This window comes from Lipophrys pholis, assembly GCF_963383615.2.
Source record: "Lipophrys pholis genome assembly, chromosome: 23".
Taxonomy (NCBI): Eukaryota; Metazoa; Chordata; class Actinopteri; order Blenniiformes; family Blenniidae; genus Lipophrys; species Lipophrys pholis.
Window position 1 is genome coordinate 6,202,569 of NC_137645.1, and position 18,052 is coordinate 6,220,620.

The following is an 18,052-nucleotide window of genomic DNA, read 5'->3' on the forward strand; positions in this document are numbered from 1 at the left end:
ATGTCATAATTCACTTAAAAACTACTTTAAAGTGGTCAACTCCAGAAATAAGAACCACCCAAAATGACCCTATGTGTGCAAGGTATGTTTGAATTTATTATGATGGCAAAGTTAGATGAATCCTATGGTGCATTTGAATGCATTTGTATTTAATTTATTTAGTTTTGTATTGAGTTTTGTAGTTTTGTATTGAACAATTTGTCGTACTAACAAATATATTTAAAAAATATGGTTATATTTGCTCTTGTGACCTGACATAATCTGCGAGAGAAAAAAAAATCCTTCCAAGCTTTCACTTTGAAAGACAAGCCGCCCTATTTCCGGTGCTGCTCTGTGTGCCGCGCGCGAGTTTCACGCAGCTGTTTGGCGGCTGGCTGGCTGGCTGGCGGTGGCACGCGCTTCAGGGCAGTGGGAAACGAGCGACGTTTTTCATGTGAGAGGACAGCGGCGGCGTCTGGGGTTCGGTGTGTTCGTGAGAGAGCCGGTCTCCGGGCGGGCCATGGCCGCACAGGGTGAACGCCGGGCTCCGGGAGCGTCGCTCGGAGGAGCCGTTCAGTGACAGCCGCTGCTCGGTGACTGACAGACGGAGCCGGCGGGACGTGACGGGGACAGGTAGACCTGTAAGAATATGCTGTAGCGAGAAAGTCTCGTGCTTATTGTGGACTTTTACGCGTCGCGGCAGAAGTATGGGGCCGTGATAGAGCCGGTGTGGCGCGAGCGGAGCCCCGGAGGTCTGTGTCTGGTTTTGTCTGCGCTTCGTCCTCCGGTGGACACCCCCTGAAGAGACCGGGGACGCGGCTGGTTGTGTGTCGGCTGTTCCGGCGGAGACATGGCAGCGGCCATCGCCAGCGGTTTGATCCGGCAGAAGCGACAGGCGCGAGAGCAACACGCCCACCGACCGACCACTCACCGGCGGCGCAAGAGCCCCGGTAAGAAGCAGGGGCTGTGCAACGGGAACCTGGTCGACATCTTCTCCAAAGTCCGGATATTTGGATTGAAGAAGAGGAGGCTAAGGAGACAAGGTGCGGGGGCGCATTAACACACACACACACACACACACACACACGCACGCACACACGCACGCACACACGCACGCACGCACGCACGCACGCAAATATATCGATTGCCACATCCGCTCGCACCTCTGCACACATACAAAAAAAAAAAAAAGACGTTCAAACACACACATGCGCTTTTACGCACGACGCACAATGTCTTTCACATTGACGCCCCAGCTGGTGCGCGGACATACTTGTGTGTGTGCGCGCACTCTCACACGCGTACGTACCCCGAGCATGCATAAACACAGACTGACTGACAGACTCGCCACCCCCTTCTTCTCTGTTGACACGCACACACACACACACACACACACACACACACACACACACACACACACACACACTGTCATGTCTTGTAGTGCCCTATGGTTCAGTAGTTTCCAGGTCCATCCATTATTGAAGCCACAGATTAGTCTGTCTGGTCTCTCTCTCTCTCTCTCTCTCTCTCTCTCTCTCTCTCTCTCTCTCTCTCTCTCATTTTCAGCTCAAAGTGCCCCCCCCCCCCCATCACCAAGATCAGACTTTGTCTTGACGCTGAAGCAAAATGTCAGGCCGAGCCACGGTGACAGTAGCACATTTTCAAAACACAATCCCTGTGATTCACATTCTTCCCTTCAGAATGAAAAACCCTCTGATTTTTGTTCATGGGGGAGGTCAAAAAGTCTCCAGCAAATTTTCCTCCATTCAGCTCTCGAATCCCACTCCAATCCAAATTAAACGTCATTGTGGAAACGATGGGACGGATCTCGCCATCAGCGCGCCGAGCGAGGCGTGATTACCTATAGAAGTGATGCAGATTAATGAGAATGTTGTGATTATGTGCCACGGCGAGCGTTTGGTTGCAGGGACGACGAGCGCCGTTGTAATCAATTGATTGTGCGAGAAGCCAGCAGGTGACGGTGTGTGGAGGGGAGATGGCGGCAGGAAATGAGAGGAGGGGGAGGAGGAAGCGAGGCGGGGACGAGAGTGGAGGCGAACGTGAGGAGTCGTTCTGAAATGAATCGTCTTTCTCGGGTGAAAAATTAGAATTTGCGGGATGTGGGAACCAAATATGTCAGAGGGAGTTGCTCCTTGTCTTCTTCTTTCACTCTTATATATTCTTGTGGCTCTCCTTCCTCCCCTAGTTTCCTCTCCTCCCCTTCTCCTCCCATCTTTCTTCTTCTGCTGCCTCTTGGCTCGTCACTCTCCCCTCTCCACCCAGCCCTCTTCTTCTGCTCTCTCCCTCTCTTGTTCTTCTTCCAGCCACCTCCTTCACCTCCTCCTGTCTCTCGTCTGTGCTCTCAGCCGTGAGAGCTGCTGGCGAACGCTCGGTGCCGTGTGCGTCTGCCTGATTTGCCAAACGTCCCCCGACCGTCTCCCAGAGGGTTGGTTGAAGGAGACATACAGACCCGACCGGCGCCGATCTGAAGCCTCCATTATTCAAAGACCCGCTTCAAAACAGTTTGGATTAGCCGACTGTGATTAGTTGAACTGCCAAGGAGCCTTTTGTTTTTTTGGGGGGGGACCACTTCAGATATGACCAGAGCTCCTTCTTGGTCTGTTGTCGTATGTCGTTACTGTCAGTAATCACACATCTGAGAGCAGAAGTCGTCGCGCTGAAGTGTGAGGATTTCACTCAGCGGTGAAACCAGCTGAGACGAAACCTTCTCCAAACATCTCTTTATGGTCGTCATGTTCACTGAAATCCACCTGTTGGATCAGAAGCCAGATAAATACATTTATAAACGCATTCTCCCTCCAGAGTTAAGTCCTATTGTAGGTAGTCTTGTGCTTCTAAATACACACTGTCACATTTATGTAATGATGGAAAAAAAAAAACCCAAATAGAGCAGAGATGAAAAACAGCAAATTATGGCAATAAACAAGTAATAAGTTGAGATGCTGAAGAAATGTAACGAGGAAGCTTGAGGGTCACTGTGGAGGTGAGCCAGCAAATGGTTGCCAGAGCCAACTTAATAGGTTTAAATCCCCCTCCCCCACAGTGATGGCATTGCCGTGGACATTCTTCTAAATTCGATATACCGCAAAGATGAAAACATGCTCTCCAATCTAAACTGCCGTTTACTCGGAGACGGCCGCTCCCGGTATGACCCGTGATTCCCGGCACGTCCCTCCGGAGCAACAAGAGGCCCGAGGCTAAGTGAAAGACTGCGTCGCCGTCGCCGTGTGAACCTGAACCCAGGTGGAGGATGCTGCTCCACAAAGACGATGCCGTCGACCTGCACAGGGTGTTCCCGAGCCGTTCCGTCCGCGCTTCGCAGGAAGCAGCAGGTATAGATTATCAATACGTGACATCAGTGGCTCCTCGGATGGCGTCAAGGCTGGAAAAGCCGCCGGTGCACAAAGTGATGGAGACTTGAGTTGTTTATCACATGAACGTGCCCTTTTCAGCTCTGCGTGTTTCTCTAATCACTAATCACACTGATGGAAATGAGGAGGAAATGGGTGCGCTCAGCTCGCCGCCTGCAAATTCTTCACTTGGGCGCTTCAGGATGTTTCTTTATTTAGTAGTTTTTGGTGTCTTGAAGTGTGTGTGTGTGTGTGTGTGTGTGTGTGTGTGCGTGTGCGTGTGTGTGTGTGTGTGTGTGTGTGTGTGTAAAAGAGAGACACTCAAGGTCTTCAGCGCATTGTTTGCACGAGACGCCCATATTGGTGGTTTTCGCCGCTTTTGAGGCGGCGTTGAGGCTCAGACTGGAGCGAATCGACAGACGGTACGACGCGTCAAGTCGGTGCGGCGACTTCATCGACCGGCTGATTCAATCAGATCACATTCTAATGAAAATACAGCCCTCCGCGTGTTTGTGTGTGTGTGTGTGCGTGCGTGTGTGTGTGTGCAGATCGGGGAATACCCTTTTTCCTGGAACAGTCTGGAATGAGGAGGCTGTTACCATGGCAACGTAGGGATGGGAATTTCCCTAGTAACAGACAGGATGGTGGAGACACTGGGAAGGGTGGGAACGTCACCTGGAGGACCGCGGGAGCGTCGCCATGGCGGCGATGTCGGACGTGAACGGATGAGCAGGTGGCTGTTAGACGGATGAGCAGACGCAATACACACACGACGAGGAAGGCGAAGCGGGACGGAGCCCCGGGGAGAATCATTATTGATTTTCTCATTAATTGCAACAGGGAGTTACGCAAACGGCCACAAAAACACAGTTTGAGCCTGTAATCGTTAACATTAACACGGCGAAACCTCTCATAACATACAATAACGTCCTTTATGTAAAATAAACATTTTTGTCATGACACTCAGATGTTAAAATGTTTGAGGATATTCCATTCTTCTATCTTAATACTTGAAGGTCATTTGTTTTAGTGGCTTCGAACAAATTTTACAAATTGGAACTTAAGTTTTATTAGTTTTTATTTTAATTTTAAAAAAGTTCACAGCTTGCCTCAGTGTTTTTTTTTCAAGTTTCCCCGTTGCCCATTTCAACCTTTTAAGACTTGAGGCTAGATTTGCGCTTCCTTCTTGCAGCGGTGATCCAACATTGTTTCACCTGTTTGCATGTATATACTGTATTTCTGCAGATCACAGATGCATTTCATCAGTCGCTCCTCTTTAAAGCGACGGTGTCGTATAAAAGCTTTCATACCACATCGTCCTCTGGAAGGAAAACACTTTTCAAGCCCGCACAATACGCACTTTATTTATTTTCGACGTACCCTGGGACGTTATTGTGTTTGTCGTCGATTAATTGAAAATTCTCAGGACGTGACTCACAACACGAACCACGAAGGGTTTTCTGTTCTCGCCGTCCGGCGCTGAGACACGCCCACTGCAATACATCGCCATCAGATTAAAAAGGATGAATACATCCAAAGCTCCAACCGGAAGGTTCTCTCGCGTCCGGGCCCCCGGGGCTAATTCTGATACAGAAATACATTTTACACTGTGTTTTATTAGTGTGATTTTATTGATGACGCACTCTCGGAGCAGATAAGAGGCGATAAATTACATTTCGGGCGGCTTTGTAGGAGCCATGCGTCACACAAACAAGGACAGTGAGACTGAAATGTGACTGATTTCTGTCCGTCTGCAGCGGTCAGTGTGTTTGGATTGGAATGCATGGCATTACTCTGAATTATAGATGTATATATATAGACACCATGTGATGGATTGTACTGAGGATCTTTGCAACGCCTGTTTCAAGCATCACAGTGACTCTTCCCTCCTTCTCCCCTGCTGCACAAGATGGATCCTTTACAAAGATGGAAAACACCCCTGCCTCTCCCCGTCTCCGTCTGTCTCATGCATACACACACACACGCATACACACACACTCATCTACACACACTCACACACACACACGCACACACTCCATGAAAACTGGGTCAATCTTAGCTTTTTTTTTCTTCCTCTATACATTAGGGGTATACCCGAAGAGTGTCTCACATGCATATTCAAAGGGGATTCCCACCGTCTCGACTGCTGCAAAGTCACTGATGTGTGTTTTGTTGAGTGAGGATGGGCGTGGTAGCGTGTGTGCGCGTGTGTGTGTGTGTGTGTGCGAGGAGCCATGTTAGACAATCGGAAAAAGGTGGTGTTATCTACAGAGAGTGATGGAATACTCATGGTAAAGTGGAAAGTCGTGTTGAAGAAGGTCCCGTCAGCGTTTAGTCTCTGATCTTCCATCTCTAGACGTGACTCAGCCGTTCTTTGGGCCGCGCCGTTTGATTTATTTATTTTTTTTTCGTTTTGAACTTGGGTGTCAAGAGTCAAAGAGTGAGAAGTGAAAGTGCAATCCAAATCTGCACTGGAATTATTGGAGAGTTATTGAATTGGATAATCTGTGGCTTTCCTAGGTTTAGTTTAGTTACATCCATCATACCTTTAAACCAATTTGTTGGTCGGTCATGAGCGGAGCAGGGCCGCACTTCACCATCAAAGGTTCAGAAATAATTTATCAGCTGTATTCAAGTGGAACAATGACCACAGAGGACGGATTAGTCCGAGAATCCTGTAATGGATTGGATGTGCTTCACTAGTCTCTCCCCAGGAAATCCCGCAGGAGGCTCCGTGTGGTCACATTGACCCTCTTCAGACTGGATCGCATCGCTGACGGGCCTTGCAGGGAGCCACGTGTGCACGAGCCGACTTCCAAGTTTCCGTTGAAACCAGCGCGGCGGAATGTGTCGCATAGCTGAAGATGATGTTCTGAACTCGTCTCCTTTCTGTCTGCTCTCTGTTTGCTGCGCGCAGAACCACAGCTGAAGGGCATCGTGACCAGGTTGTTCTGCAGGCAGGGCTTCTATCTCCAGATGGGCCAGGACGGAAGTCTGGACGGGACCAAAGACGACAGCACCAACTCCTGTTAGTATGCACACACACACACACACACACACACACACACACACACACACACACACACACACACACACACACACACACACACACACTCTAATGAACTTCACACTATCAGATGTGTTTGAATTTCAAATTTGAAGAGAGGATAGGCGTGAATGTTAATTTTGTTGTTAGTGTGAGATTATTACAATCATTTTCCTCAAGAAAAAGCCTGATTTTATGGTCACTGAAGTCAATAAGTCACGTGTTTCTCATTCTATTATAACATTTGCGTTGTCTCGAAACCTGCCGGCTGCGTATCCGCATTGAGGTCCGATCAGTTTATGTTTGTTCTCATGCATACATGCATGCGTGAATCACTTGTTTCCAAGCGGAGTTGCATGTTATTGACACTGCGTGGACGTGAGTCACAGCAGAAAGAGTGAGGAGAGCTGCAGCCCAAAACCAAATTTTTTTTTATTGCTGCTGAGTAAAATCCTTGACGGCCCTTCTGAAGGCCGAGTAATCATTTAGAGGGTGACACGTCGGACTCCAGGATCCTTGTCGGATGTGGTGAAGGTGACTCGCTCCGGAGAGGAGAGACCAGTGGAAGAACCCAACCGGCTGATTTAGTTAATTTCACATTTTAATCCTACTCAAACACAAACTGTTCATTTTAATGAGTTCATTCAAGTGGGTGCTGAGAAAACTATTGTAGGGACCTCGTCACCAAGCGTAGCCGCGCTGCAGATGGATGGCTTATTGATTAATGTAGCTTTTGCAATATTGGGACGGGCCAGGCTCGGGGAAAATCAAATGCTAATCAGTAATCACTGCAACACACAGCTCGCCGTCCAAAGTGTCCTTTCCACATTGGCCGAGCCGTCTGATCTCTGCTGTCCGCCTGTTGCAGCAACGCTCTCCTTGTTTACTCTGATTTTTTTTTTCAGCTTTTTGGCAAATGTCTTGAAATTTGTGCCACGGCTCTGTGTGTGGATCAGACTGAATTTCCTGCTGCTCGCATTTGCAACCAAGCTTTTTTTTGCTGTTTGGATTTTCTTGTCAGTTGGAGAGACTCGTGATATTTCCCGTAGCATTTACGCGGCCAACTTTTCAACCTCGAGTCAGCTTGTTGCATATCATTCTGCTAATGAAGCGTGTGTGCAGGAGTGTGTTGGTGGTGTGGAGAGTGTGATATTTGTCGAGGGTGATGTGCACTTAAACACTTTTGGTGGACTTTCTTGGCTCAAAATCTGAAGACTGTAGATGCGAGTTGAGAAGTTTACCGAAATGTTTCTGTGCAACTGCGATCAATGAGGGCTCTGTGACGGACCTGGTGTTGACTCTTGGTCAGATCCAGCGTCCTGTGAGCCTCGGATGGATAAAATGGTATAAATACTGGATGGATGGATGGTTTCCCAGGTGTAATTAGCCCTTGATTACAAAGTAAATAACGTTCCCGCTGCTGAAAGCTTCATTATGCCTCATTGTTTTCAATCCCACAACACCAGCGACACATTTTACATTTAGAATATTAAAAGACGTGTTCAGGGATGTATGATGTTAGGCGCACATGTGATATATGAAGTTTTTTTTGTATTACAATAGATGCAAACACAAAAATATATGATAATATCTTGTGCTTTGACATCATTTCCCCCCCCTGACAAATAAAGCTTTTAAAAATGTCAATTATTTCACCTTTTTTCATATTTAAAAATCAATAAATTGAGATTTAGATTACAAATGTTGAATTCATGATAACAAAGAATCCAGGACATACATGCAGCCCAACTTTAAACAATAAACCAATCTGTATTCATTTGTCACATTTCAGACATTAACCAATACATCCTCATAACAATTGAATAAAAAGACATAATAAAAGGTGGTTAATGGTTAAAAAAAAAGTCAAATCAAATTGATGTGATGAGAAAAAGAGAAATACCCAAATGTTTCCAAAACGTAAACGTATGAATGTTGGGAAATCATAAAAACATAGCAAAAGAATAAAGTCTTCGAATGATAAGCCCTAAAAATATGCTCCAAAATTATTATTATTTTTTTTTTTTACTTGACTGGAGAACAAACAAAGGGAGAAGCAGGTTTTAATCAACAACTATATCAAGCTGAAGACATATTCTCATGAAAAACCTTTGACGGTGAAATTTGTGGGGAATCTTGAATATCTGGGACATTGTTTGGGAGATGACACACCGCTGTGGAGGCAGAAACCTCAGAGGTGGATTTTTTATTTATTTTGCTTTTTTTTTTGAAGCCTGGCCTCAAACTCACAACATTGAATATCATCTTTTAGCGAGAGCCCACAAGCTGCACAACAACTAATCAAAAAAAAAAAGGTGTTGCAAACACCCGAGACAATAACACCATCGGTAACTGATGGAAAGATGAAAACCTCCACAAAGTGAGAGGGGGAGACTAAATCACGATCCTGAAAATAAAGCTCACTGTTTTTAATCAGAGAGGAGGACAACAACCACTCCGAGCGTCCCAGCTCGAGATCAATGCTGCTTTCATAACATCAGAAAAGTCCAATACGGCACAATGCGTCTCACAGTTGCAGAAAATATTGGAAAGTCAAACTATGCACAAGATTAAAATTGTTTGTGTGACCACCAGTGAAAGATGACTATAATCCGATCCAGCTTCAGTTAATCTCATTTACCTTTAGAAATATTTACTGTGTAACATCTGTCAGCAGCCTAATCCATATATATGTGATGATTAGATGCTCACACTTTGCAGGGCTGCGATTTCATTTGACCTCAATGAAAGACTGAAGATATTCAACGACACTGAAAGATCACGGCTACAACTACTGGCTCAGTATCAACAATATGAACCGTGTTTGTTGATCAGGGGAGTCAAACATAAGGCTTGTGGGCCAAAACCGGCCTGCAAGAGGCTCCAAACCACCAAGCAAATTGTAAACAATTCAAAGGAAACTGATTTTTCAACAAATTTCTGAGATATCAGTGATGCTGCTGTGAAAGCGAGCTTCCTCGTTGTTATCAAACTAGCCTCAATGTGTTGTGAAAGGTGCCTATAAATAAAATGTATTATTATTAATATTATTATTACAATGCAACAGTTATAGGAGACGTTTTTGAGACATTTCACTATATTTTGCATCAGAAGGTTTAATTAAAATTGGCTCTATGTTGAGATTGTAGTCATATTCTGGAGTAATTATATGTGATAATGTATGGGAATATATGGATCATAATACGAGAGGGCTTCCAGGATTAATAGATTGAACTATTCTGAAGCATTTGATGGCACTTTCCCTTGAGAAGCTGATGTTTGATGGTCACCAGGAAGCAACAATAACAAGGTCAAACGTTGAAGCCACGGGAAGTCATCACTTTTATTCTATTAGATCTCAACAGCCACAGTAGTGCTCAGCTTGTGAAAAGTGTTTTTTTCTAGTCTGGATCTAAAATCCAGATTTTACTTCTGGAACTTTGGATATTTGACTGCAATTTCCCAATCGCAACGCTGAATTAGACATCTGAAATCTGTATCTGGTCAGTTTACGGTTACGAGACAATGCGACTTATCCAGAGACAGACATGATTTTCGAGGGTTGATAAGATAAGCAGTTAAAAAGTCGTTGAGGTTTGTTTTCGTTAACGTCCATCATGGCATGCTGTTTACCTAAAAATATAAAGAGAGAGAGAAAAAGTAAATCCCTCCTTTCTGGAAGCCTCGTTAAGTGTTCTCAAGAGAGTGTGAAGGCAGCATTGTCTTTAAAGTATGAGGGTGTGATCAGTTGTCTGGTCCTTCACCGTCACTGACTGCAGTTCTTCAAATAACACTGACCCGCCTGAGCTCGGCGCTCTTCTGTGCCTTTAAAATATCACACCAGCACGGGCTGATCATAAAATGTCAATGACTGTTGTAAAGATCTCTCCCAGTTTGCACGTCTGCAAACGGAGCGACGTTGCGCATCAAGTTTAGGACGTGCACATTGCAAAGTGTTGCAGGTAATGACTTTAGAAGGCTGCGCAGGAGTCGGTAATATCTTAATGGTACTGGAGGGTCTGCAGAGACGGATTGGCGCCGGGTTTCGGGCAGAGTATGAGAAGAATCTCCACATCAAGGAGTGGCCTAATTTTCACTCAGATTTTTAGATGTCTGTCCTCTGTAGAAACTGAGTTTAAAAGTGCTGCAAAGAGCCTCACGAGGCCCAGCTGCCACCCCCCCCCACTCCCCCCCACCACCACCACATAAGCAAGCCAAGTGAGCAGCAGACATTTCACTCCTCAGAGCACCCAAAAACACACACACACACACACACACACACACACACACACACACACACACACACACACACACACACACACACACACACACACACACACAGGGGGAAACAAACTCATTTTGTCTGTTTTCGTCCGCAGCTCTGTTTAACTTAATTCCTGTGGGTCTGAGAGTCGTGGCCATCCAATCAGTCAAGACCGGTCTCTACATCGCCATGAACGGAGAGGGTCACCTCTACTCGTCGGTGAGCGCTCGCACCACACAACAATCAGCCTTCTTGTTGGTTTTGTGCCATGTGTGTCACAGCACACAGGGGCTGCTAATTGTTTGATTGTGAATCAAAACGGAACCTGGGCTTCATTTCTACTGTTTATTCCCTTTTTTTTTGTTTTTTTCTCTCCCTGTTGAGAGCTCAGTGTTTCTTTTTTGGAGTTACTCCGGGGCTTACTTGCAAATGTTGTTCTTCCAGATCCTGGGTTGTTTGGTTTTGATCTGTGGCAATTTCTTCTGGGATTTTAATTAAGAGACAAATGGAAATATCATCTTGTTTTGACATCATCTTGTTATAAAGCCGTGGTTTATCCACCAGGGGAAAACTGTTGGCTCGAAGTGCCTCAGGATGCTGAGCGTGTTGACTTTAACTGCATCAAAGTGGCAAATTTGAAGCACTTCTTCATGTTTTTTCAACCCTTTTTTTAGGGCACTCACTGGAATTTGGGGCAATTTTGAGATTTGTGACTTGCTGAATTAAGTTGAAAGAGCTTAAAATGTCTCTAAATGGGATGAATTGTGGTTTTAGAATCAATTTCCTGTTTGGTTTTGGGTCATATTGTTGTTAGATGTGGAAAAAAAAGAAACCTACAACCCCAGTGGAAGAATCAGGCAGAGCAGTTGAAATTTGTAACGTAAGGAATAGTTGAATTTGTCTAATGGGCAACTTGACTAATTCCCAAATTAGCATTTACGTCTTGCTCCTCTCTGAAAACAGCCTCCGAGCCAAGATGAGGGGATAATTGGCCAGTTTACTTGACGTGTTGTAAATCCAGCTCACCTGCGACATTCTCATCATGCTGCTTGGAAGAAACGCCGGGCGATTTAGGTCCAACTGGCTCAGTTCGCCGCAACGTTTCTGCTTCAACATGCAGCGATACACAGTCGTTCTTAAGGAGGATGAATTCTTAAAATCAATTAAAAATAAAGTGGAAGGCTTGTCAAGAGTTTTCTGATTGAGACAAGAAGCCAGAGCGAGCAGTGCATAATAACACAGAGTGTTTTTCATGTCAGAAGATAATGTGAAAGACCTATTTTCTCTCTCTCTTTTTCTGGAACAGAAGACTGGAGACAGTTTCATTAGACACAGAGAGAGAGAGATGGAAAGAATTGCCCTCGTTGCTCTCGATTATCACCCGTGAAACATATTATTTTGATTACGGACAAGTGCGTATTCAGAGTGAACGTAAAGCCAAATTAGTGAAAACCTTGTGAATAAGATATGGAAGTAAAAGAGGTGAAGAGCAAGTGGAGTGGAGGAGGTTTGAGCAGAATATGAATTATTTCCATGCCGACTCTTCGGAGTGAGTTCACACTCCTCCCTCTGACATCATCTCCCCTTCCTGCCCTTCGTTTTCTTTTCGGGGGGTGACAGACCTGGGAATAGAAATGGATGAGAGGAGAGGAGAGGGGGATGAAAGGAGAGAGGTGAGGGGAAGAACGGCGAGGCCAGGGGCAGGACAAAAAACAAAAATGAAAAGAGGTGAGCGAAGGGGGAAGAATGGGCTTGCGTTTGAGGCAGAAGAAAAGAAGGTGAGGGAGAAGTAGGACAAGGACAAAGAGGAGGGGAAAGGTGGAACGGAGGAGGAAAACACCCTCGCCTCTTCTGCAGACAAAAAAAATAAGCATTCAGAGGAGGAGAAGATGGGGAAATTGTGACAAAGGGAGAGGATGGAGTCGAAAATGTAGATGGAGAGACGAAAAAACAAAGAGTGTAGACAAAGAGACGGATGGAGGAGAGAGGAGTGATCGGTGGGAGAAAGAACGGAGATCTGTGCTGCTCTGCTGGGCTTCCTCAGCCTGTCGCTGGAAGTCACAGATGCATGAGGGCTTCCTGTAAATAATTGAAGAGGGGGAGTCCCCCCCTACACACACACACATACACACACACACACACACACACACACACACACACACACACACACACACACACACACACACACACACACACACACACACACACACACACACTCGGTAGAAATCCCCTCTAAAGCTGCACAGAGGGAAAAAAAAAGTGAGGATGTTTGATCGTGCTCCAGCTCTGTAACTGATGAGCAGGCAGCGACACGACATCAAATATATAAATTATATCCAGCGACTCTAATTCGACATGACGTCAGCACCGCTTGATGTCTAATTGTCTGCGGCGGAGGTTTTTGGAGAAGGTGTAGTGCGTCGTAGTAAGGACGGCGGCCTCGAGAGGTGCTCATTAAACATTACGTGGGTGCGATCGCAGCTCAAGTTTGTTTTATCCCGATGTGAACTGGAGCGGTGGCGCCTCTCACTTTTATGTATGTGTGTGTAATTGGTTGGTCCAGGTTCACTCTGATGGAGCATCTTGTTTATTGGACACGGCCAGCGTTATCTTTCATCCTCGCAGTGCAGCTTATCGTGGAGGTGTCAAGATGTCGATACAAATCAGACTTCAAGTAAACACGCTGCACCTGTCAGCAGTCTTTCTTTTTCCCTTTTTCCCTCTCAACATGTTTGTTACATCTTCCACAGAGTTCTGAATCTGTCCGAACGGCCCGAGCCGAGAGAACAAACATGTCTCAGCACAGAGACTGAAACACACATCGCTTAGACCATTTGAAGCACACTGCGACCGCACTGAAATCATTACAATCTGAACATGATGTACTGAAAAGTAAATGCTTTTCACATCACTGAGAGGAAAACAAGAAGGGACGGGAAAATCTCCACACTCATGTTCTGACTGCCGGAGACATTCGCATGCATTGAGAAGTCTGGATAAACGTACTGACATTTCTGAGGAAAAATCAAGTCAATTTATAGGTTTTTAGCACATTTTGTTTTCTCCAAATGTCACATTCTTATCTGTGAATGAATATTAATCGGGGGAAACTTGCATCTTCAAATCTCTCATATACTTTGGCGGTGGTGGAAAGTGGAGAATATGTATATCATGTAGCAATTAACGAATTAATTTTGCATTCTCGAAAATCAAAAGCACTTGCACTTAAATTTATGCCGCTTCCCTCCTCCTATTGTGAATTGTTAATGACATGCTTCAAACTTTAAGTTATACATGGTAGGCCTTATTAATCCCAGATCCACAGCATCTGGCGGCGTGAGGCTGTGCATATATACGTGTGGTGGCGCGCACGTACGCGCTCCACTAACAGATGGCACAGTGTGCAATGAGCTGCTATGTGATAATTATGGAGCATGCTGGGGAAAGTGGGAGGAAAAAAAAAAAGAAAAAAAAAAGTGCTGATGAGTTTGGGACTGTTTATGTGGGAGTGACGAGAGAGTGTTGGTGTGTGCGTAACGCACATGGTGGTACGTTGTGTTGTGTGGGTGTATCAGGGTTGTTGGGTAGGTGTCGGTGTGAAGACGACAGCTGAGAGGTGAAGGAGGAAATTGAGTTTTTCAGTATAATCATCACACATTTCCTGTATCGCACGCCACGATTACTGCTCCTCCTGCCATTATTGTAACTGCTGCTCCGCTCCAAACAGGACAAATAATACTAACCCAGCAGAAATCTTATGATACATCCAAACTGCTCTTCGCAGGACTCAAAAGTTAAGTAGTTTCTGCAGGATCCACATCCTGACTGCTGCTCCTATTACAGCGGCGACCCCCCGGAAATCTGCTTGTTTTTGAAAATCCAAATAGTGCTGACTGTCCAGCAGCTAAGATTAGAGATGTAAATGTATTCCTTCATGTCGGCCCCAGTGAGTCAGCCTGTTAGAGACCCAGTCTGTCTGCTGGAGAGCTCCTGTGAGCCCAAACACCATCAATTCAAGTCCGTCCCTTCGTCTCCTGCAGCCTCTGGTCGCTCCTCTGTCTTTTCTTAAAGGGCTCATATTATATTCTACAGCTTTTCAACCCTTTCACATGGTCTCGTTGGTCCAGAAACATTGTATTCAAAGTTTATTGCCCCAAATCCAGCTTTTCCTTGATTTTCCTCCATTTGAATGTTGGATCATAGGAGCTGCATTCAGAATCTGCTGTGTCTGTGTGCGCTGGACTGGCGCCACCCACACACGCCCTTCTTGGGAAGAGGAGGAAGTACTTCCTCTCGTGGTGCCATGTGCCAGAGCAGAGCTGGCTAATTGGGCCTACCTCGATTGGGATTGGCTAAACTCCCGATGACACTATATAGGGTTTGATTTCTGATTCGCTCATTGGAGCAACACACTTTTTAAAAACTGAAACAAGCCAGGAAGAGAGAGGACAGACATTCTTCCCTTCTGGGGCGTCATTCCCTGGTATGGGGACGAATATTAGTGTTGCAGAACCGTGAATACGTGAATTTTGCATAATATGACCCCTTTAACTTCACGCCATTGAATTTACTCAATCAAAAACTAAGTAAAGAAATTAGTCATTGACTGTGTTGTCAAATAAAACATCCATAGTCACAAAACGACTTAAGTGCATAGAGACACTAAATGCTTTTGACTGAAAAATGTAATCAAGTATGAAAGTGGCTGCAAATGAACTTTCTGTTTCCCTCCTAATTGATAATTAACGCTTTTTTTGTGGCCTTTTTTCCTTTTGCTTCATTTAAAGCTCGCCGCGCAGACCTCATTCAACCTTCCCTGCATCCGTTTCATTTATCTCTTCTCCTTCCACTGCTCGCAGCCCTGTTCACTCTCTCAGACACTGCATGTTTTCTCAAAACAGGATGCTTTCCACAAGCATAAGGGCGAGCGTGCTGCATGTATGTGTCTGTGCGCGTGTCTGGCACACATTTGTATGTAGGCGTGTACTTCCATTCACGGCGCACTCGGTACAAGCACTCAGACAGTGCGAGTCCTGTGATGTCTACATCCACGGAGATGAAAAGGGAGAGGAGTGGCTGAGGGAATAAATGTGAGCCATGTGAGCCTTGACACATGCACACACACACACATTTTCTGGTAACCGGAGAGGAAATTAGTCGCCTAGGAAGACGACGTTGAAATACCACAGGACTGACAGACGTATTGTCCACTGCTGATGTTTCACACATCCCTGATGTATGTGTAGCCTTTTCTTGGGCGGTGAATCAGCAGCTTTTATTCAGGAGAAAGTCTCACGGAGACAGCTGGCATTTGGAACGGAGGTGGACAGAAATCTAAACGAATTCAAATCGAGTCAGAGGGGGGGAAAAAAGAAAAACACCTGAAGTCTACTTGTTTTTGCACACCGTGGCGTATTTAGATTATCTTCAGCAATGCAAAGAAAAATGCAGAATTTACTCATTTATGTTTCTGCATCAGCGAAAACTTGTGTTTAACCTTCTGTCAGTAACAGTCGCTATGAAAGAAGCACTGTGTTCCTCCCAAAGAACTCAGTGAAAATTCTGTATTCAATCTAGCAAAACCTTTGCTGGATAAGATCACGCCTATTGAGTGGAAGTCTGTGCAATATATAGACCTGAAGATGCCACGAAAAAACGAGCTCTGGAACCTAAAGTGGGACATAATCTTCAAAATTAGATATGTGATCCTGGATTCCATGGATTACATTAGTACTGTCAATGAAGAGCAGTTAGCCAGTGTGAGAAGCGTTGTTCCTCAGACTTTGGCCAACGCGCTGGGCTTAGCAGAAGTCTAGCCTGGCCTCCATCGGTGTGTCTAGTTTGGTCATTACAGAGGTGACCATGTCTGTTAACGCCGTGGTCACTGAATATCTTGAAAAGGCAGAAGGGGAGGCTAAGTTGGTGGATCCAGATCCCTAAGAAATGATACCAGAAGATCCACGATCCAAGATCTGGATCTCAGCGAACCAGCAGCTACTACTCTTTAGATGGAGGATTAGCAGCAGGAACATGTTTGGAACCGGAGTCATTCTCACCAGCATGTTTACCTGCAAAGGAAAAGGAGAAGCTAAAGTACAAAATATCTCTGGGCTTTTTGGTTGCTGAGCAGATTTCAAAACTCATCAGATAACTCATAAAAAAGATGGGACATTATTTGACTTAGAAGAAGAGAAAACAATGAGATGGGGCAACGGCGTCGACGTCTTTGCGTTGCTTTATAAATGACTCTTAATCACACAGCTTTTTGGTTCGTCGTTGCAATTGGAGCAACGTCCTTTTTAAATGTTACTCACCTGTGGTCACCTGTTTGAATGAAACTGAACCACTACTGAGCACATAGTCCTCATGGCATTAGGAAATGTCTCTCCGGCAACATCTGTTATATTGTCTATGTTCTGACGAGAATGACATAAACAAAGGCTTCATGAAAATTGCAGATAATTGCATTCTGTTTACAGCGAGACAATTACATTGTGCTCATCATCCAAACCTTTTTGGTATTCGTGTTGCAATTGCTATTAGTATTATAATCTCTCCTCCACAGCGTCATACTGGACGGGATATTTCAGAAGACTGTACACGAGCATCAGCACTGCAAACTCATGGTGACATTTTGAACGTACGTGCCCTCGTTTTAACACAACATTCAAAGGTTTGAGCTGGAAATTTGTTCTCTGCTCGGTCAGCCGACCGGTCAGCTGGTCCCAGTGGGCAGGTTTGGAAAAGGTCAAACAGAAAGTAGCCACAAAAGTATAAATACCATTTGAATTGAATAAAAATCAGAGAATTATTCGTGTATTTAAGTATTACGGATACTTTAGAAACCATTAAATGAACATTAAGGCAGAAAAATTCGATGCCAAACTCCCTCTTGTATAGATCACAATCGTATAATGTCACATTTCTCACATGTGAAGGTTTCAGAGACTGTCGTTGTGTCAAAACACATTACAGGAAAAAGTCTACTTTCTTTATGAGTCAGTTCATAAATCACGCTTTAGTTATGCAGCACTTTTCAGACAGCAAATGGAACTCTTGATTTACAAAGCCACTCAAAGCAAAGTAAAAATAAACTGCAAAATGCTTGAAACGATTGAATAAGATAATTAAAAGGAGGATCAAACGGTGAATTCTACGTTGAACACAGAGACCTGACGTAAATCTGTTTTAAAATTTGTACACACACTTTATCCAGAGTGGTGTTGCAGGCGCTGAAGGCTGTTGTGAAAGTCAGCGTATGGATAAACAGGCGCAATGTAATAAACAAAGGTTACACATCAGCACGCGTCAAAACGTCTTGAGATGTGATGTTTCACCGTTGATCTCTGGGTTTACCGCGTCTCGCAACAGGCAGCGTGTTCCCCTCAAGAA

The 18,052-nt window shown here is 45.0% G+C and overlaps 1 protein-coding gene across 2 annotated transcripts in view; it reads left to right on the top strand.

Annotated features, from left to right (window-relative positions):
• LOC308127675 (fibroblast growth factor 14-like) overlaps nucleotides 1-18,052 on the top strand; it is a 41,107-nt gene that overhangs the window by 17,402 nt on the left and 5,653 nt on the right. Inside the window, exons 1-3 of one of the 2 annotated variants that reach the window (XM_080492873.1) lie at nucleotides 408-1,022; nucleotides 6,268-6,378; nucleotides 10,776-10,879. In XM_080492873.1, coding sequence (XP_080348999.1) covers nucleotides 830-1,022; nucleotides 6,268-6,378; nucleotides 10,776-10,879 — 408 coding nt within the window. In that variant the 5' untranslated portion in view covers nucleotides 408-829. Of the gene's footprint in view, nucleotides 1-407; nucleotides 1,023-6,267; nucleotides 6,379-10,775; nucleotides 10,880-18,052 lie in introns of those variants that run through there. The other variant, XM_080492872.1, reaches the window with a different exon arrangement.